At 43.7% G+C, this 22,104-nt stretch overlaps 1 protein-coding gene across 6 annotated transcripts in view; it reads right to left on the reverse strand.

Moving 5' to 3' along the window:
- PCLO (piccolo presynaptic cytomatrix protein) overlaps positions 1–22,104 on the reverse strand; it is a 522,320-nt gene that overhangs the window by 225,477 nt on the left and 274,739 nt on the right. For all 6 annotated transcript variants that reach the window (XM_073652324.1, XM_073652323.1, XM_073652325.1 and 3 more), the window contains exon 4: positions 19,859–20,428. In XM_073652324.1, the coding sequence (XP_073508425.1) occupies positions 19,859–20,428 (570 nt within the window). The remainder of the gene's footprint in view (positions 1–19,858; positions 20,429–22,104) is intronic.

Genomic DNA, 22,104 nt, shown 5'->3' on the forward strand with positions numbered 1-22,104 from the left:
TGTGCTTTTGCATACCTCAGCCGACTCTGTTTGTGTTGTGCTTGCAGAAACGGCTTCTTTTGCATCACTCTCCCATACAGCTTCTCCTTGTGCAAAGTGCGTTGTATAGTTGATCGATGCACAGTGACAGCATCTGCAGCATGTTGATGCTGCAGCTCTCTGGAGGTGGTCAGAGGATTGTCCTTGACTTATCTCACCATTCTTCTTCTCTGCCTTTCTGATGTTTTTCTTGGCCTGCCACTTCTAGCCTTAACAAGAACTGTCCTTTCATTTCCTTACTATGTTCCTCACAGTGCAAACTGACAGGTTAAATCTCTGAGACAGCTTTTTGTATCCTTCCCCTGAACAACTATGTTGAATAATCTTTGTTTTCAGATCATTTGACAGTTGTTTTGAGGAGCCCATGATGCCACTCTTCAGAGGAGATTCAAACAGGAGAACAACTTGCAAGTGGCCACTTTAAGTAGTTTTTCGCATGATTGCATACACATGGCTATGAAGTTCAAAGCTCAATGAGGTTACAAAACCAAAAAAAGTGCTTTAGTAAGTCAGTAGGTAGGAGTATTTAAAACAAGAAAATGATAAGGGTGCCCATACTTATGCACCTGTCAAATTTTGTTTGAATGCAGATTGCACATTTTCTGTTAGTACAATAAACCTCATTTCAAGGCAGAAACATTACTGTGTCCAACAGTTATTACATATATCAAACTGAAATAGCTGTTGCAAAAACACCAATTTTTATAAAACATTAAGCTTAAGATTAATAGGGGTGCCCAAACTTTTTCATATAACTGTAATTCCACATGTGTTAATTCATAGTTTTGATGCCTTCAGTGTGAATGTACAATTTTCATAGTCATGAAAATACAGAAAAATCTTTAAATGAGAAGGTGTGTCCAAACTTTTGGTCTGTACTGTAACTATCACTACTTCAAAACTACTGAAAAAAAAACTAAAGTTTGTTGAAAATTACAACAAATGTAATAAAAGCAGACATGCACCACATCATGGTTGTCATACGTGTTAGCAACTTTTACCTAGTTGTTTACTCAGCTCTTTCATGGATTTTTTGAATTTACAGATGCCACAGAGAAAGGTTAAAGGGAATTTGTCAGCAGGATTTCACACCCCAAACTATATGTATACATACAGTTGAAACCAGAAGTTTACATACACTATATAAAAAGACACATATGCATGTTTTTCTCGATATCTGACATGAAATCAGAATAAACCTTTCCCATTTTAGGTTAATTAGGATTACCATCATTTTTAATATTTGCCAAATGCCAGAATAATGAGAGAGAGACACTATTTCAAGGCATTTTTATTACCTACTGCAAAGTCAAATTTTACATACACTAAGATTATTACTATGCTTTTAAACAATTCTGGACTGCCCATACAATGATGTCATGTGTTTGGAAGCTTCTGGAAGCTTGTTTTTTTTGCAACATCGGAGTTAATTACAGACACACCTGTGGATGTATTTTAATGCACACTTGAAACACACTGCTTCTTTGTGTAGCATCATGGTAAAGTGTAAAGAAATCAGCCAAGACATCAGGAAGAGAATTGTGGACTTGCACAAGTCTGGCTCATCCTTGGGTACAATTTCAAGATACCTGAAGGTGACTCGTTCGTCTGTACAAACAATTATATGCAAGTACAAACAAGATCGGAATGTCCAGCCATCATACCGCTCAGGAAGGAGACGGGTTCTGTGTCCCAGAGATGAACGGGCTTTGGTGCGACATGTGCATATCAACCCAAGGACAAAAGCAAAAGACCTTGTGAAGATGATGGCGGAAGCTGGTAAGAATGTGTCAATATCCACAGTGAAACGAGTACTACTGTATATCAACATGGGCTGAAAAGCTACTCTGCCAGGAAGAAGCCACTACTCCAAAACAAACATAAAAAAGCCAGATTAATGTTTGCAAATGCACACAGGAACAAAGACCTTAATTTTTGGGGACATTTCCTATAGTCTGATGAAACTAAAATGTAACTTTTTGGGCATAATGACCATTATTACGTTTGGAGAAAAAAAGGAGAAGCTTGGAATGCTAAGAACACCATTCCAACTGTGAAACACAGGGGTGGCAGCATCATGTTGTGGGGTTGTTTTGCTGCAGGAGGGACTGGTGCAGTTCACAAAATAGATGGCATCATGAGAAAACAAGATTATGTGGCAATATTTAAGCAACATCTCAAGACATCAGCCAGAAAGTTAAAGCTTGGGCGGAAATGGGTCTTCCAAATGGACAATGACCTGAAGCATACTGCCAAAATGGTAACAAAGTGGCTTTAGGATAACAAAGTCAATGTTTTGGAGTAGTCATCACAAAGCCCTGATCTCAATCCTATTGAAAATTTATGGGCAAAGCTGGAAAGGCAGGAGCGAGCAAGGCAACCTACAAACCTGGATCAGTTACACCAGTTTTGTCAGGAGGAATGGGTCCAAATTTCGACCAACTATTGTGAGAAGCTTGTGGAAGGATATCCGAAATGTTTGACCCAAGTCATTCAGTTTAAGGGCAATGGTACCAAATACTAATGAAATGTGTGTAAACTATTGACTTTGCAGTAAGTAATAAAATGCCTTAAAACATTCTCTCGCTCTCATTATCCTGGCATTTGGCAAATATTAAAAATTATGTTAATCCTAATTGACCTAAAATGGGAAAGGTTTATTCTGATTTCATGTCAGATATTGAGAAAAACATGAATACAGTATGTGTCTTTTACACAGTGTATGTAAACTTCTGGTTTCAACTGTATATATGTGATTGTAGCTCTTTCAAATACAAGTCTAGAATATCTCTACATGTTCAGTCCATTTCTTCATTACTGAGAAATCAGTGTTTGAATTGATATGCAAATGAAGAAGAGCAGCTACTTGTAGATCTAAAGTCTCTGTCACTCTAGCTCTATTCCCCGCCCAGCACTTCCTCCTGCTTCACTAGCGACTTCTTTGCCTGTTGTCATACCTCATAGAGGCTGTCAGTTAAGCAGGAGGAGGCTAGAAGACTAGTGTATAGTGTTGAGCCACCCCCGTAGTGTTCGAGTTCGGTTCGGTTCGTCGAACACCCGTGTGTTCGCCGAACTGTTCGTCGAACTGTTCGTCGAACACCTTCGAACACCGTTAAAACCAATGGCAGGCAAACAAAAACACATAGAAACACATAGAAAACACCTTCAAAGGTGTCCAAAAGCTGACAAACTGCTCAGAAGACACAACTAACACATGGAAAAGTGACAAGTACATATAGTCATGCGAAAAGAAAAGAGGTGGAGGAGTAAAAGGAGGGGGAGACACAGATATAGGCATGTCATGCCCTTCTAAAATCCAAAAAGTGAGAAGCCGACACGTTCAGTCGGCTCCTGCCCGTGCCACCTCCGTGTCGCCGGGTTTGTGCCAGAGCCGCGGTGAACCCTGACGGCCAGCCCCCCTCTCCCAATACTGGTGCCTGTCCGCTGGTGGGTCGAGCGAGCCCCCCTGTGGTGGAGGCAGCTCTAAGCTTTTTAATTTAAATTGTCTCTCTAATTTGAATGAATACACTTTAAATCCATTTACAAGGATCTATTGGAGGGCAAGTCTCATGCCAGCAGCCGCGTAATTCCAGCTCCAGTAGCGTCCACTAAAGCTGCTGCAGTTAAAAAGCTTTTATAAGGATCGAGCTCGGCTGTCCACCGCAAGGCATCCTACTGCCAGTCCCAGCCCCTATGCCTTGGGGTGCCTCCTGATGCTCTTCACTGAGTATCCCATGGTCCCGAAGCATTTCCTTTGAAAAAATTAAGTGTCTAAACTACAGGTGGTGTAGCTTGCTTAACAGCCGGGATAATCCGCTGACTAGCAGACACTGCTACTAGGCACAAAGTATTTCCTGGGCTAGATGCAGTTAAAAATTTGTAATTAGATACTCTCGTTGGATGCTGAGAAAGCATTCCATAGAGTCTCCTGGCACGCCATATATGATTCTCTTAAAAAGCTTGGGGTAGGGGTCTAGGGGACCCTTTTATAGCCAAAATCACGGCCCTGTATCGCAATACGTCACCTAGGCTGAAGATAAATGGAACTGTAGCACCCTGTGGGCTCGGTTGCTACAGAGGTATTGCACCTCACCCAGAGGTGTGATATCTCACTCTCAGGTAAGGATGTAGTGTGGATCAGGACCCGACACCTGCATGCATTACACCACATTGCCGTGGGGCAGGGCGACCAATATGCCCCTGATTTGGGCACGACAGTCCCTGTCCCTGGCTGGAGTGGGGGGAGGGAACACTGAGGAAGGGGAACCCTGTAGTGCAGGAGCAGGGAGGAAGCAGTTCCTGGGTGCATTGAGAAGGGAGTATAAAAGGTGGGCACCATCTTAGTTCAGTGCAGAGAAGTCTGAGCAGAAGTGGCAGGGAGCAGGGGCTCTGCATGAGCTCTGCTCCGGAGGCGGGCCTAGTAACAGAGGCCCAGGCCTGGAAGAGGGAGAAGGAAGGAAGAGGAGCGGAGAAGGCTCCAGGAACGAGGAACGAAGGGATCCCAGGGGTGCGGACGGGCGAGTCGCCACCGCACGCCCGAATACACCTGCGTGGAGGGGTCAGGCCAAAGGGGGAGACCGGTCCCCGAAACTAGTGGAGGCAGGAAACGACCCTCAGCTAGAAACAGGAGGCTGTGACATTTTATGTGGCGCAGCCCCTCGCTACACCCGCTAGGAAGGCACCACATAGGGTCAGGGAAACTGGCGCCAAGTTTACCAAGAGGAGGCCCGAGGCAGCCGGACAGAAGGGTTGGTAAGAAAGGCCAGACAAAGGACACACAAAGGGGGTCCTGTGAAGCGCTCCAAAGTTATCTGGGAGTTGTCTGAGCCCCTCACCTGGTGAGCACAATACGACGTGGGCAGCCGTTACCTGCAGACGTGGTCTGGATAATAAGAACTGTGAGTAAAGGCCCTGGACTGCATCACTGACTCCGTGTCGTTACTGCTGCTGCCCTGCACCATCACCCCCATCCTCCGAATACACTGCCCTGAGGCTATACTCCTCCCGTGGGGAGTTATGCTACGCTCTGCTGCACCCACAACACCAGCCTCAGCGGTCTGCCCTGGAGCGGCGGTACACTCTGACCGCAATCCACGGGTGGCGTAGTCGGACATTTAAACATCAAAACCACATAAATAGTTCCGCCACTGGTTTGACCGCCCTGAGCCACGGAACCGGGTCGCCGCCACGGAGACTACAACCACCAGCATCCACCAAAAAGGGTCCGGCTCCGGGTGTCCCAAGGCCCAGGGGGCGCGTCAGAACATTTTCATCACCTTTCACAATCACCAATGGGACAAGGCAGGGATGTTCTCTGTCCCCTCTCTTATACATCCTAGTGACGGAGCACCTGCTCTCATCAATTCGCCATAACCCCAATATTAGGTGGATTGAGGTGGGAGGCACCGCGTACAAGTGCTCTCTATTTGCTGATGATGTCCTAGTATATATCACTCAATCACATATATCCATCCATGCTGTTATGGCTGAAATAGATCACTTTGTTACATGGTCAAATTTTAAAATCAATGCAGCGAAGTCTGAGGCCCTCGATGTCTCCCTCCCCAAATCCATATAGGATTCCATCCAGTCCAACTTTCCCTTTGCCTGGCCCTCACAGGGTATCAAATACTTAGGAATTCCTATTCATAGAGACCTCTCCCATCTATGTTATCTTAATTTTGGGCCCTTTATTGAACAACTCCATACAGACCACGGTTGGCAAGTTAGAACTGTAAGATTCACTACGTGAACCACTGGTGTTTTGTGGAAAAGCACATGTACACTGTGTTCCAAATTATTATGCAAAAAGTGTTTAGGAGTGATAAGGGAAGAATTTGTTTGTTTGTCAGTTAAACTCATTGATGGTGATGTGTGTCAGGGCTCTTTATATCACTGTAAGCAATTGCAGACACCTGTGCTAATTAGTTTGGCAGGTGTGTCCAATGAAAGGCAAGACTACTTAAGAAGGCTGTCTCACATTATTAAGCAGCCTACATTTTCTACCAAAATGGGAAAGAAAAAGGATGCGTCGGCTGCTGAGAAGCAACAAATTGTGGAGTGTTTAGGTCAAGGCATGACTACAATCAACATTGTGCGATGATCAGGATGAAGTGTCTTGGCAATCAAGAAGTATGTAGCTGATTCACAGTACACACGTGTGCGTGCTGATAAGGGCAAATTGAGGACTCTTTCCTACAGGCAATTACGTCAGGTTGAAAGAGCAGCGGCAAAAAAGCCTTGTCATAGCAGCAGACAAGTTTTTGAAGCTGCTGGAGCCTCCAACGTCCCCCGAACAACAAGATGCAGGGTCCTTCAGAGGTTTGCAGCTGTGCATACGCCATCCTGTCGACCTTCTCTATCCACTTCACACAAGCAGAAACGGCTCCAGTGGGCCAAACATTACATGAAGACTGATTTCAAAACTGTTTTGTTCACGGATGAGTGCCGTGCAGCGCTCGATGGTCCAGATGGATGGAGTGGAGGATGGCTGGTTGATGGACACCCCACGCAAACACGGCTACAGCGCCAACAAGGAGGAGGTGGAGTAATGTTTTGGGCTGGAATCATGGGGAGAGAGATTGTCGGCCCCTTTAGGATCCCTGAAGGCGCTAAAGATGAACTCCATAATGTATGTGGATTTTCTCAAACAGCACTTCCTGCCATGGTTCAAGAAGAAGAACCGTGTATTTCACAGCAAGATCATTTTTTGCATGATAATGCACCATCTCATGCTGCACATAAAACATCTGCATCTCTGGCTGATATGGGCATAAAAGGGGACAAACTTATGGTGTGACCCCCATGCTCCCCTGACCTCTACCCCATTCAGAACCTTTGGAGCATCATTAAAAGGAGTGTCTATGATGGCGGGAGGCAGTTCACATCTAAGCAACAGCTCTGGGAGGGTATTCTGTCCTCATGCAAAACAATTGAAGCAGAAGCCATCCAAAACCTGACAAATTCAATGGACGAGAGAGTTCAGACGCTCCTTTCGAACAAGGGGTCCTATGTGAAAATGTAACATCACCTAGAATAAAGTTTTGAGTTGAAAACTGATTTCAGTTTCTAACAACCTGCTAATGCTTATAATTTCAAAAATGACCATTTTTTTGGTCTTTATTAAAATGAAAAGGTTGATCGAAAAGTTTGGGGGATCTAAGAGTGTGGCAACCCAGTAGTCATGATTACTTAGAATTCTGACAATATGAGGGTCATGCTGCAGGTAGTGCAGCAAGAAGGCACTTATGTGTCTTGCGCATCTCGGAGCCCCAAAATTATTTTCCGGGCTAGATGCAGCTAAAAATTATTATTAATTTTAAATCTGGTGAAGCTTTAGTATAGATGGCCTAATAGGATCAGTGCTGCACACTGCTACAAAGCCCAAATTATTTTCCAGTCAAGATACAGATAAACATGATTAGTAATTTTAAATCTGGTGGAGCTTATTATAGATGGCCTAATAGAATCAGTGCTGCACACTGCTACAAAGCCCAAATTATTTTCCAGCCAAGATACAGATAAACATGATTAGTAATTTGAAAGCTTAAAACGGTTGGTAGGGTGATTTTAACCAATCATCAAGCTTTTACTCTCCCCAGGATGACACAGGGGTAGAAAAGTCGTTTCGGATCCATGATTTGTTCATCTTTATGAACGTGAGTCTGTCTACATTATCAGTGGAGAGCCGCGTGCGCTTATCTGTCAGCACACCACCAGCAGCGCTGAACACACGTTCAGACAGAACGCTGGCTGCGGGGCATGACAAGATCTCTAAGGCGTAAGTGGCTAGCTCCGGCCATTTATCCAGATTGGAAGCCCAAAAAGAGCAAGGGTCCAGTGACACAGTCATGGCTTCAATGTTTACTTGGAGATACTCCTGTACCATCGTCTCTAGGCGTTGACTATGTGTCAGACTTCTTGTCTCCTGTGGCCTTGCAAAGGATGGGCTTAAAAAGTGGTGAAATGATTCTGCAAAATTGATGTTACCAGCAGATACTGTGGTTCTGTTACGGTTTGAGTGCTGAACACTTGACGGTCCCACGGTTGGCAAGTTGGAACTGTGAGATTCACTACGTGCACCACTGGTATTTTGTGGAAAAGCACATGTAAGATTCTGCAACAGTCTCTGCTGATACTCCTGCATGCGTGCATCCCTTTCTATGGCAGGAATAATTTCTGCAAATTTACTTTTGTACCGGGGATCTAACAGTGTGGCAACCCAGTAGTCAGGATTATTTCTAATTCTCACAATTCGAGGGTCATGTTGCAGGTAGTGCAGCAAGAAGGCACTCATGTGTGTTGCGCATCCAGGAGCACCAAGTCCCTGTTGTGTTGGTGGCGAGGTAACAATCATGCTTCCTTCCTCTGTCCTCTCCCCCCAACCTCGCACAACAGAAATGTGATCAAGGTCTCCCTCATCTGATGAGTCTTCCATCAGTTCGTCCTCCACTTCTTCCTGGGCTCCTGCACCTTCCTCACTAGTTTGGCTGCTACCATGCGCCCTGGTAAAACCATCTCCCCCACCCTCACATGCCTGCCGCCTTGGTGCTGCCGACCGTCTGGACCTTGCAGATGTTAGCCCTTCCGCATACAACTCCTCCTCCTCTACTTCCTCCACCTCCTCTTGTGCCACCACCTGACTCCGAATTCTGTTTAACATGTGCTCCAGCATGTAAATCACCGGAATAGTCATGCTGATAATGGCATCGTCAGCACTAAACATCTTCGTCGCCATTTCAAAACTGTGCAGAAGGGTGCATAGGTCCCTGATCTGAGACCACTCCTCCAGCGTGATTTGCCCCACCTCTGGATCTCGTTGGCCCAGGCTATACGTCAGAACGTATTGCACCAGGGCTTGTCGGTGCTGCCACAGTCGCTGCAACATGTGCAGAGTTGAATTCCACCGGGTAGGCACATCGCATTTTAGCTGGTGAAGTGGCAGGCCCAACGACTTCTGTAGAGATGTAAGTCGCTGAGCTGCGGGATGCGAACGGCGGAAGTGAGCACACAGCGACCGTGCCCTCTGCAGAAGGCCATCTAGTCTGGGATACTGGGCTAAAAATTGCTGGACAACCAGGTTCAACACGTGAGCCATACAAGGCACGTGTGTGACATTGCCCCGGCGAAGGGCCGCACCCAGGTTTGCAGCATTGTCGCACACGGCCTTCCCTGGTTTCAGGTCCAGTGGAGACAACCATTCATGAAATTGGTTCTCCAGAGCTGACCACAACTCCTCAGCTGTGTGACTCACATTTCCCAGACATTTCAATGTAAAAACCGCCTGATGACGTTGAGCCCTACTGCCAGCATAGTAAGGAGGTGTGCAGGATCCCTTCTGCGCAGTTAGAAAGCTTGTGGCATGACCAGACAGGCTTTGGGTGCAGGTGGAAGACCGAGAGGAGGTTGAGGAGGCAGAAGCAGTGGAGGAACTTTGACATAAAGAGGATTGACGCACAACTCGTGGGGACGGCAAGACTTGGACAGCAGCCCCTTGTCCTGCTGTCACCATAGTTACCCAGTGCCCAGTCAGCGACATGTAACGCCCCTGTCCATGCCTACTCGTCCAAGAGTCTGTGGTGAAATGCACCCTGTCACACACAGAGTTTCTCAAAGAAGCGGTGATGTTGTGTGCGACATGCTGGTGGAGCGCAGGCACACCTTTCTTTGAGAAGTAGTGCCGACTGGGCATCTGGTACTGGGGCACTGCGATGGACATAAGGTCTCGAAAATCCTCTGTGTCCACCAGGCGGAAAGGCAGCATTTCTGTAGCCAAGAGCTTGCAGATGGTGAAATTCAACCTCTTAGCTTTCTCATGGCTAGGAGGAAATGGTCTTTTACTTGTCCACATCTGAGGGACCAAGGGCTGGCTATTGTGCTTAGACGGGGTTGATAAGGGTGTCCCCGGCAAACTGCCGGTCTGTGAGGAAGATGCAGGCGGACATGTTAGGTTGCCTTGATCCAAAGGTGGTGCTATCGATGTCGGACAGCGCTCAACACCAGCTGGTGTTACCACCTCCAAAGAAAATGATGACCTGCCAATCACGCTGGCTGTTGCGGGTAAAGAGGTGGCAGGTCTGCGCCCCAAAACAGGTGTGACTGCTGTCCCCCCAGTCACAGAGGATGAAGAGGCCGCGGATGCACAAGATATGGCAGACGGTGGTTGGCCCGGCCGGCTAGGCCGCATTGTAGCACACTGAGCTTCCCACTGCAACTTATGCTTCATGTCCATGTGCCGGTTCATGCATGAAGTACTCAAACTATGTATTTTTTGGCCTCTACTTAGCTTTTGCTGACAAATGTTACAGATAACACGAGTTGGGTCATCTTTATCGATCTGAAAAAATGCCCAGGCTATGCAAGGCTTAGCACCCATGCGACCTGAAGAGCCACCACGACTTGTGGTGAGAGGCAGAGTTGTGTTTGAGGATGCAGTTGTTGACGTGCTTCCAGTACTACGTCTCTGTCCAGGAAGGCGCAACCTGACCTCGTCGTCACTAGCATCTTCCTCCACCTCCTCTGCTGACCTCATCTCTTGGCTGACTGTGGGTTGACAGTAAGTGGGATCTCCAACCTCATCATCATCACCCTGTGCGTTATCACACCCGTCGTCCTCAGAGCCAACCTGTTCCTGCCCTGACAAAAAACTAAAGTTGTCGCTCTAATCAGGTATTTGAGTCTTATCATCGTCTTCCTCATTGTCTCCACCAACAGGAGTTACAGTTTGGGAATGAGGGTCTACATTATGGTCAGAACCTTCTGCGTCTGGTCCTGGATCTGACTCATAAAGATTCTGGGCATCAGTGCAGATCATTTCCTCGTCTGGATTCACAGAAGCGCTGGAGTCGACCTCTGATTCCCAGGCTATAGTATGAGTAAACAGCTCTGCAGACTCAACCATCTGTTCTACCTCATACTCAGACGGGCAGCTGGAGATTTGGGAGCTGTGAGGAAGCAAGTGCGATTGGGGTGACACCTTTGAGGACTGGAGTATTTGTGATGTTGAAGTTGATGTGGAGGAGAGCCCACTTAAAGGAGCACTTGATATCCGTTGAAGCACCTGCTGTTTTTGTGCCTCATCTGGAATTTGTAGCGATTGGCATGGCCGTAAGAAAGGGATCTTATCACATTGTCCGCTAAAAGAAGTAGACATTTTAGTTTGGCTGGAAGATGGTCTTTCTTCTGCAGATGTTACTGTTGCTTTAACACCTACCCCACGGACACAACCTTTTTTCCCCTTCCCAACACGCCTATTCCCCTTTCCACCAGCAGCAGGCCTTTTTCCACTCATTTTGGTGGTTAACTAATTCACAACTCTGGAGTTGTTTGCACAAAAAAACAATGGATGGGAACCGAGCAGAGCTGAGTGGCCAAACTGTGGTATTAGGCCAAAACTATTGGCTGGGTTAGATGCAGAAAAAAATTATATTCAATTTGCAACCTGATGGAGGTCAGTATAGATGGACTAATAGAACAAGTCCCACACACAGCTAGAAGCCCAAATATTTTTTCAGAGGTAGATGCAGAAAAATTTTTTATTCAGTTTGCAACCTGATGGAGGTCTGTATAGATGGATTAATAGAACAAGTCCCACACACAGCTACAAGCCCAATATTTTTCAGAGGTAGATGCAGAAAAAAAATATATTCAGTTTGCAACCTGATGGAGGTCAGTATAGATGGACTAATAGAGAAAGTCCCACACACTGCTAGAAGGCCAAATATTTTTTCAGAGCTAGATGCAGACAAAAAATTATTTTGAATTTGCAACCTGATGGAGGTCAGTATAGGTGGACTAATAGAACAAGTCCCACACACTGCTAGAAGGCCAAATATTTTTTCAGAGCTAGATGCAGAAAAAAATTATATTCAGTTTGCAACCTGATGGAGGTCTGTATAGATGGATTAATAGAACAAGTCCCACACACAGCTAGAAGCCCAAATATTTTTTCAGAGGTAGATGCAGATAAAAATTATTTTTAATTTGCAACCTGATGGAGGTCAGTATAGATGGACTAATAGAGAAAGTCCCACACACTGCTAGAAGGCCAAATATTTTTTCAGAGCTAGATGCAGATAAAAATTATATTCAATTTGCAACCTGATGGAGGTCAGTATAGATGGACTAATAGAACAAGTCCCACACACAGCTAGAAGCCCAAATATTTTTTCAGAGGTACTGTAGATGCAGATAAAAATTATTTTTAATTTGCAACCTGATGGAGGTCAGTATAGATGGACTAATAGAGAAAGTCCCACACACTGCTAGAAGGCCAAATATTTTTTCAGAGCTAGATGCAGATAAAAATTATATTCAATTTGCAACCTGATGGAGGTCAGTATAGATGGACTAATAGAACAAGTCCCACACACAGCTAGAAGCCCAAATATTTTTTCAGAGGTACTGTAGATGCAGATAAAAATTATTTTTAATTTGCAACCTGATGGAGGTCAGTATAGATGGACTAATAGAGAAAGTCCCACACACTGCTAGAAGGCCAAATATTTTTTCAGAGCTAGATGCAGAAAAAAATTATATTCAGTTTGCAACCTGATGGAGGTCAGTATAGATGGACTAATAGAGAAAGTCCCACACACTGCTAGAAGGCCACATATTTTTTCAGAGGTAGATGCAGAAAAAAATATATTCAGTTTGCAACCTGATGGAGGTCTGTATAGATGGATTAATAGAACAAGTCCCACACACAGCTAGAAGCCCAATATTTTTTCAGAGGTAGATGCAGAAAAAAATATATTCAGTTTGCAACCTGATGGAGGTCAGTATAGATGGACTAATACAACAAGTCCCACACACAGCTAGAAGCCCAATATTTTTTCAGAGGTAGATGCATAAAAAAATATATTCAGTTTGCAACTTGATGGAGGTCTGTATAGATGGATTAATAGAACAAGTCCCACACACAGCTAGAAGCCCAATATTTTTTCAGAGGTAGATGCAGAAAAAAATATATTCATTTTGCAACCTGATGGAGGTCAGTATAGATGGACTAATACAACAAGTCCCACACACAGCTAGAAGCCCAATATTTTTTCAGAGCTAGATGCAGAAAAAAATTATATTCAATTTGCAACCTGATGGAGGTCAGTATAGATGGACTAATAGAATAATGCTATGCCCAAAAGATTTTACTTCACTAGGTGCAGTAAAAAAATTGGTATTCTATACACAGGTGGTATATCTTGCAACACAGATAGGCTACTCCACTGACTAACACACTCTGCAATAGGCCAAAAAGGATTAGCTTTGCTAGATTCAGCCAAATGCTGTGAAAAAAACTTGCACAGCACTGGCACAGACCTGCCTGGCAAAAACTGATAGGAACTGATGTAACCTAGCCCTGAAAAGGACTCCAATTACAATTAGTCTTTACTCCCACAATCTATCTATTTAAGAGCACAGACCTGCCTGATAAAAGTCATAGGAAACGCTGTAACCTAGTCCTTAAAAGGACTGCAATCACAACTATTCCCTACTCCCAAGCTATCTGTAGATTTGTGCGAAAATTGGCTTGAAATTAACAAGGTATAGCGCACACAGCAACAGCGGTGCCGTCTAACACGCAGCTGCAGCAGTGAGAAAATGGTGGCGACGGGGAAAATGGCTTGGTCTTATAGGGCAAGGACATGTGACATACACTGCCAATGACACATGCCCTTGCTTGTGTGAAAAAAAGCACTTCGCTCCGTGTGTGCGCTGCTGATAGGCTGACAGTTTGCACCTCCCCACTGTAAATGCGGGAAAGAGAAAAAAAAAATGGAGATCTTCATTGTTCCTGCAGAGATCCATCCCCTGCCCCTCCCCCCACCCCGCTGTACACTCAAACTGCGTATTAACATTAATTTTCATCATTACTGAGAAAAAATCCAGTTATGATTTTGGTGCACGAAGAGTTATCGAACATAACCTCGAACAGCCGAATTTTTCTCAAATTGTTCGTGTTCGGCTCGAACACCGCCCAAAACAGCTCGAATTTGAGATTGGTGAACAGGACAGGACACTGTGACGTGTAGTGGAGGGGGGTAATATTATAATGAAGAGAGTAGGTGGGGATTCCTTTCGGGCCCGTGGCGCTCAAGGGATCATTAACATAAAGATAAAATATAAGATTTCACATAACAAGACCATTAATATGAGGCATACTGGTAGGGCTATATTAACATTTCTATCATCTGTATGCCCATATTAATAGGTTATATATGTCCCAGGGGGTGACAGATTCCCTTTAACAAATTCACCTCGGGGGAAAAGGGCCCAATTTTAGGGATTGTAAATAAAACTTGACTTTTATTGTAAATAATTTAATAGCATCTGAAACTTGTCTGATCATTAAAAAAGGCAAATGTGGTTATATATTATATTACTCTCTATTTATTGTTATTATTATTATTTACTTTTATAGCATCATTGATTCCATGGTGCTGTATATAAAAAGGGGTTATATACAGGATGCAAATATAAAACAAGCAAAAAATGACAGACCGGTACAGAAAGGAGAGGGCCCTCTACAGTCTACAGGATAATGGGGAAGGAGACAGTAGCGTAGAGGTTAGCAGCAGCTTTGGTGGTGGTGAGGTGATAGCAGGATCCTTGCAGGCTGTAAGCTTTCCCGAAGAAGTAGGTTTTCAAGTTCCGTCTGAACGTTCTCATTGTGGCGGATAGTCGGTTGAGACACAGAATTCCAGAGGTTGGGGGACACACGGGAGAAGTCTTGGAGGCGATTGGGTGAGGAACGCATGAGTGTGGAGGAGAGCATGAGGTCTTGGGAGGACCGGAGGTTGCGTGTTGAAAGATAACAAGAGATTAGTTCACGGATATATGGAGAAGACAGATTATGGATGGCTTTGAAGGTCAGTGTTAGCAGTTTGAAATGGACACATTGGGGAATTGGGAGCCAATGAAGGGATTTGCAGAGGCGAGAAGCAGAGGAGTAGCATGGAGAGGGGTGGATTAGTCGGGCAACAAAGTTAATGAAGAACTGGAGAGGTGCAAGAGTGTTAGCAGGGAGAACACAGGAGGATATTGCAATAGTCTAGGCAGGAAATGATGAGGGCATGTACTAACATTTTTGTAGATTCAGGGTTGAGGAAAGGACAGATTCTGGAAATATTTTTGAGTTTGAGGCAGCAGGAGGTGGCAAGAGCTTGGATGTGTGGTTTGAAGGACAGTTTAGAGTCGAGGGTAACAACGAGGCAGTGAACTTCTGGTACTGCGGAAAGGGTGGTGTTGTTAATTGTGATAGATAGATCAGGTAGGGGGGTTAGGCGAGATGGAGGAAAGATGACGAGTTCCATTTTGTCCACGTTGAGTTTTAGGAAGCAAGAAAAGACGTAGGCTATAGCTGATAAGACACTCTGGGATTATGGACAGCAGAGAGGTGACATCTGGGCCAGAGAGGTAGATTTGAGTGTCATCAGCGTATAGGTGGTAATGGAAGCCATGGGACTTTATGAGCTATCCTAGGCCAAAGGTATAGATTGAGAAATGTAGGGGTCTCAGAACAGAGCCTTGAAGGACATCAACAGATAGCGGGAGAGGTGAGGAGGTAGTACTGGAATATGAGACACTAAATGTGAGGTTAGAAAGGTATGAGGAGATCCAGGAGAGGGCAAGATCCTTGACACCAAGGAAATAGAGGATTTGTAGTAGGAGGAAGAGGTTGACTATGTCAAAGGCAGAGGACAGGTCTAGAAGGAGGTGTATAGAGAATTGTCTGTTAGCTTTGGCGTAAATGAGGCTTTAGTAATTTTAGTCAGGGCAGTTTCGGTGGAGTGCTGGGGACAGAAGCCGGACTGTAGGTCGTCAAAGAGTGAGTTAGATGCGAGGTGGGAGGAAAGCTTAGCATGTGCATGCTGTTCAAGGAGTAAGGAGGCGAACAGGAGCAGCGATATGGGAAGATAGCTGGATGTAGAGATCGGATCGAGGGATGGTCTCTTCAGTATAGGTGTGATTGTGGCATGTTTGAAAGCAGAAGGGAAGCTACCAGAAGTTAATGATAGGTTGAAGAGATGGGTTAGGGCTTGGACAAGGATGGTGCTGAGGTAAGAGAGGAGGTGGGATGGCATGGGGTCAAGTGCACAAGTGATGAAATGGGATTTGGAGAGGAGATGAGAAAGTTCTCCTTCAGTGATGGGGGAGAGGAAGGTTATGGTTGAACGGCAGTGGTCTGTTATACATAGGAGTTGTGATGGCTGTGCAATAAAGACTTGTCCTGCTTGGTCAATCTTATTTTTGAAATATGCGGCAAAGTCTTCTGCAGAGATGAGGGAGGTCGGAGGGGTGGTGGAGGGAGTTAAAAGTGTTAAATAGCTGTTTAGGGTTGTAGGATAATGTGGATAGAAGGGTGGTGAAATAGTCTCGTTTAGCAGAGGTGAGGGCCGACTTGAATGTGACAGTTGCTTTTTCCAATGTGGTGAAGTCTTCTTGTGAGTCCATTTTCTTCCAGCGCCGCTAAGTATTAAACCCTAACTAGCTAGAAACTGTTTCTTATTGTGTAATATTCAATTTGGGTTTAAATCTCCCTAGTTTTAATAAGGCTGCAGTCCGTGAAGTATATTCTCCTAAATATATAGCTGCACAGGCAATTAAAAGGTAGCTCATAGCCTTTCAATGTTTCACCTAGATAGGTGTCATCAGGGAATTGAGGCAATAATGAGCCACCACACCAAACAGTGGACTTTTTAAAGGCTTTGCCGTGTTACAGCTAAGAAGATTTAAACCCAAAGTGAATATTACACAATAAGAAATAGTTTCTAGCTAGTTAGGGTTTAATACTTATATCTAAATAGACAGTAAAATAACACAGATCTACAAAAAAAAAAAAAATTCAGATGGCAAGGTTTTTTAAATGGATTTAGGGTATTTTGAGGGTGCCGAATTAAAAAATCCCATTACTTTTGTGGAATTGGGTCTAGTTTTTGAGATATTTCATCTATGAGAATAATGCATTCCCCCAATGTGACTTGTGTGTGATAACAAATGCAATAGCTTTTGGTCTTTTGACTCTTTGACAGTGTCTTAGGTAATGAAATATTCCAGATAATTATTTTGTATTTCAAATTGTAGGCTTACAATGCTATAAAAGAGACTTTTTGAACGCAGAATTCTACTGTAATAAATAATTACTGTAACTATTAAATATCTCAGAAACTAGATCCAATCTGGCAAAACCAAAGTCATATTCTAAATCAGCACCATAAACTTAATATAAAACAGTTCAGACATCGTTGGCACCAAAATCACTATACTAGTGTAATATATAACCGCATTTGCATTTTTAATAATCGGACTAATTTCAGATGTTATTACATTATTAACAATCAAAGTCAAGTTTTATTTATAATCCCTAAAATAGGGCCCTTACTCCCTAGGGGGGATTTGTTAATGAAGAGATGAAAATACGCACAGTATCAGTGTATATGCTCCTCTCATCCACATCCCAGGAGAAGGAGATGAAAGCGCACATACGCTGACATTGTGCAAATTATCATTTGCCTCTCCTGTCATCGGCTGTCGGTGCTTTGTATTCCTGCATGCAGTGAATGGCCTCTGTATATAGGAAAGGGATGAGAGCTCGGCCCCTGCACATGTGTATGCAGAAGCTCGGCCCCTCCAGTTTCAGTATGCTCAGGTCTGGGGAGTTAGATCAGGCAGCGCTCCAAAGCAAGCAATGTCAATCACCATATGGGGCATAGCATTGTAATTGAATGGGTGGAAATGTGCTCCAAGCCCTTGGCTATGCCAAGGGTGCACCAATGTCCCATCATTTACATATGTAATAAAGCTGTTTTCCTATAAAATACCTTTAGTAAAATCTGCAGAACCAGTATGATTTTTATAGGAGTTATGTACCCTATATGAATGCCTAAATAGTTCAATTTTAGTTTTGGGGATGACAGGCTTCCTTTATCATGTCTATCGTTCCTGTGATTTCCATAATTCCATAACTTTTCCTTCTTGGTATTGCAATTTCAATATTGACGAGTGTATATTATATATAATAAAAAATAATTAAAAAAAAAACTTCAAGAAGAAAAACACATCAGGCCTGATTCAGCAAACCTTTTAAACAAAGTAAAACCCAAGAAAAGGGCAAAATTAGCATATACCCTGTAATAAGTAAATAGTAATAGTACATGTAAATAGCATAGGGTATATGCTCATTTTGAATTTTTCTTGTGAGCGAGCTTCTACACATTGCATGTATACCAACTTATGCTCCGGATCATTTATTTGGTTTTACGCAAAAATAGTAAAAGCTTTGAAAATTTGCAACATTTTGGTGGAACTCTTTTTTACTCCAGTTTCTCCCAGCTCTACCAAAATAGGTCGGGCTGTGTGGGACGGGGCGCGGTGGGACACTACTGTTCATCTAATTTATGACGAGCTGTGGCGTTCTCAATGGTAGAAATCTCCCTGACTGGAGTAAGATTTCTGGCGTGGTAAACGGAGGTGCACGCCAATTGTCAGACACTCCTTATTCATGTAGAGGTATGCACCTCTTCATGAATCTAGAGCATCTGACTCCAACCTGCCCTCTCATCAATATCCGCCAGAAAATCGCTGGTCTTTATGAATGGGGGCCATTATTTGTATGATAAAATTTACTTTGCTGTGCTTATTTTTTGTTGCATTAATCAGAACAGTACACTCTTATTATTTAGCACACTATAGAAACATTGAACTTTGAGAACATTATTTCTGCCCTAGGCTACATTTTTATATCCATTAGGCTCCATAAATATGGCTCTTTAGTGCTTTTTCCCCGTGACATTTCTATAGTTATTTCATTTGTAGTTGGTGTGTAATTCTTTTAGGCAAAATTATCTTTGGCTACTATTACTAATATAATTTTTTTCCATCTACATTACACTGAATTTTTCAGCAGCAAACATATATTTCTTATTACTCTTCCTGGACAGTTTCAGAAAAGCACACAATAAGCTGCACACTAATTAAAACAAACTAGATCCCCACAACATTTTTCACCGCTAAACATAGCTTCTTCAGGGGAAAAATGGATCTAGTATATGCAGTATATAGACTATAAATGACTTGAATTAAGTATTAAAATTATTTTATATGTAAACAGAAATGATAAGTAATCTTAAAGATTAATGATTGTCAATCTGGGGCAGCACTTTTTATTTAATAGAAGAGTGAGAAGCCCCAGAAATATCACGAATTAAAAAAAGTGTTGAGAAGGGTCCCTAATGTGCCTCAAAAGGGGCTGACGTTCCAGCAAAAGTTAAGCTTGAATTTCCAGGTTATGGGATCTTGCCATGAAGAGCGGGATCCCATGACTCTCCATGGCCGCTCTCATAGTGAAAGAGCGACAACTCATGAGATCACACTTTTTGGACTTACTGAGCGCTGCTATGTACTTCACTAAGCTGTTACTGAATGGTAGCCGCTCTAATGGTGTTACCATTCGGTATCTGCTTAGTATACTATAAAGCAGCGCTTGGTTACAGCGAAGAGCAAGGTCAGACAAGATCTCGCTCTTTCACTTCAAGAGAGACCAGGAAAGTCGTGAGATCCTGCTCTGCATGCTGGGATCCCACAACCCAGAAGTTCGGACCCGACTTTTTAGAAAAAACTTTCAGGGGACATTAGGGAGCTTTCAGAGTGGTTTTGTTAATTGATAATATTTCTACATACCTTCTATGCCCACTATAATATTACGTAAAAAAGGGCATCCCAAGATTGGTGATAGGTACTCAACAATATAGTAGGTGAACAGTATTTCTGTCAATTTATTTTAACACAATGGTAGTTGATTTATATAGCAATTACGACTTACAGTCTTTTCTTTTCCAGTTTCATGATCTATGAGTTGCCTTGCTTCAGGTTTAATTCTCTCATCACATGTTTCTCTATCAATTTCCTTCAAAGCTGTGGCTGAAAGGTCAATCATCAAATCTTGCTTTGGCATCATTCTCCCTTCAGACTGTAAATATTCTGCAGTTACTAGTGCAGTGTTCTGTACAGCATCTTGCTTATGCTCTTTAATAGGAGGTACCTCCACTATTCCAGGGGTCACTAACACTGTATCTTCTCTCATCACTAGAGGCTTAATGTCTATTGGCTTGATATCTTTATTTCCTTCATCAACAACATTTTCAATCTGTCCCAGTTTTCCTTCTGGATGTATAGCCATTTCTTTTTTTAATCCTTGGTCAGTTGTTTTCTCATTTAATTTTACACTAGGTGTTGAGTCTGTTGACGGCTTTTGTGGTTGGTCTGCAAGAATATGATGTTTTGGTGAAGACTTAGGTGATAGTCCTAATGGTTGGGGCATCTTGTCTAAATCCCCAAGATTTCCTAAGAGTGCTCTTTGTGTCTGGCAATTTAAGCATAGCCACTCTGCAGCCTGTAGATGAAAAAACATAGAATTAATTTATGATTGAATTATCAATATGTAAGACACAGTTTAAAGGTTTCTTCAGTAATACCATGCTTGTACTTAGATTACTTTACTACTATTATTGATTTTGTGCATTACATTATGATTTTAATTCTAATATATTTTGCTGCACAATGCTATTGATAAATCTCCACCAGTGTCTTCCACAAAATGCTTTTTCCTTCACGCCTAGCCTCCTGAACTTTTATGTTAGAACATATTTGCCTATCACTTTGACATACTACTTTGGTTTCTACCTTTACAATTATTACATTACTAGATGGTGGCCCGATTCTAACGCATCGGGTATTCAAGAATATGTATGCGGCCGACCGGGCGCGACTAATCAGCGAAGCAGTGTTTAAATGGGTTGTGCACTACTTTAAATTAACCCCCCAATGTATCCACCTGGGGCCCCTAATGAATTTTGTAATTACATCATTTTGTCAATACTGCTTGTGACAGCATCGCTGACCACGCACAGCCAGCACGTAATTCCCCCGGCTGCAGCCGGCTGTTGTTTCCGCTTACATCACGACTATTTGCGGCTGCAGCCAGGGGTCTCCTGTTCCGCGTACCACAGTGAATGACGGGCTGTGGGCGGGGTTATCCCCGGCTGCATCGCCGCTGACCTCCATGCGGTTACCGTCGGGAGATCAGCGGCTAGGGCTGCTGATCTCCCGACGGCAAGTGTGAAGGGAGGACCGGGGAGCGGCGCCACCTAGGCCGCCGGTCGGGGTACTTCTGCTGCGAGCTAGTGCCGGTCATCTCCCGGCTGTATCGCCGCTGACCCCGTGCGGCAGATGAGCCGCTAACGATCGCCATCTTGTTCTGAAATCCCACGTCGCTGATTGGCCGCGGCTGGACCAATCAGCAACGCGGGATTTCCTGGACGGACAGACAGACGGGATAAGCCGATTATATAGTAGATTTTGTGTCTGGTGGCACAACAGTGAGATGATACATCCGGCGGTACCAGTATCATTTGAAACCATGCAACTCTAGCTTTCCCACTACCACTCAAAGTGTGAAGTGTGGAAAGATAGTGGGATTTCTCAACTGTGGAAGTGCATAAAGGTAGACAGTATGAGCCATGAACACACCAGCTATCATGCTTATATATGAAAATAGGAGTAAGCATGACAATTCTCTACAGTTTCCCCAACCTGAATGCATCCATTAAGGACTAGACTGAAAGGTCCTTTAATAGCCTTGGTTTGGTCGTATTAATATGATTAAAATGGACATTTTGCCAAAACTTCTTTATATATTCCAGACCGTTCCTGTCTGCATTCCTCAGACCTTTTTCTCTCGTCTCAACAAGGTGATTAGCAAATTTGTATGGAGAACATCGAGGACTACGTTTTAAAATATTGTGTTGTCCCAAGAACACAGGGGATACTACTCTGCCTGATCTAAAAAAAAATACCATCAGTCTGTGATTCTTATGAGAGCAGTGAGTTTGTGGAAAATAAGCAATGAGTGAAAATGTAAGGGGGTCTCTATTAGGCTGTTGCTGGATTCGAAATGGGTCCAGAACCTTCTGTGGTCTTCCATTCCAGTCCAGCTGGGGCTGATGCTGCTCAGCATCGTCGTCAGCCTCAACGCCTAGCTGGTCCATGAGACGTACAGATTGTCTCCCA

This window comes from Phyllobates terribilis, unplaced genomic scaffold (assembly GCF_046119375.1).
Source record: "Phyllobates terribilis strain yellow unplaced genomic scaffold, ASM4611937v1 Scaffold_11__3_contigs__length_659146591, whole genome shotgun sequence".
Classification (NCBI taxonomy): domain Eukaryota; kingdom Metazoa; phylum Chordata; class Amphibia; order Anura; family Dendrobatidae; genus Phyllobates; species Phyllobates terribilis.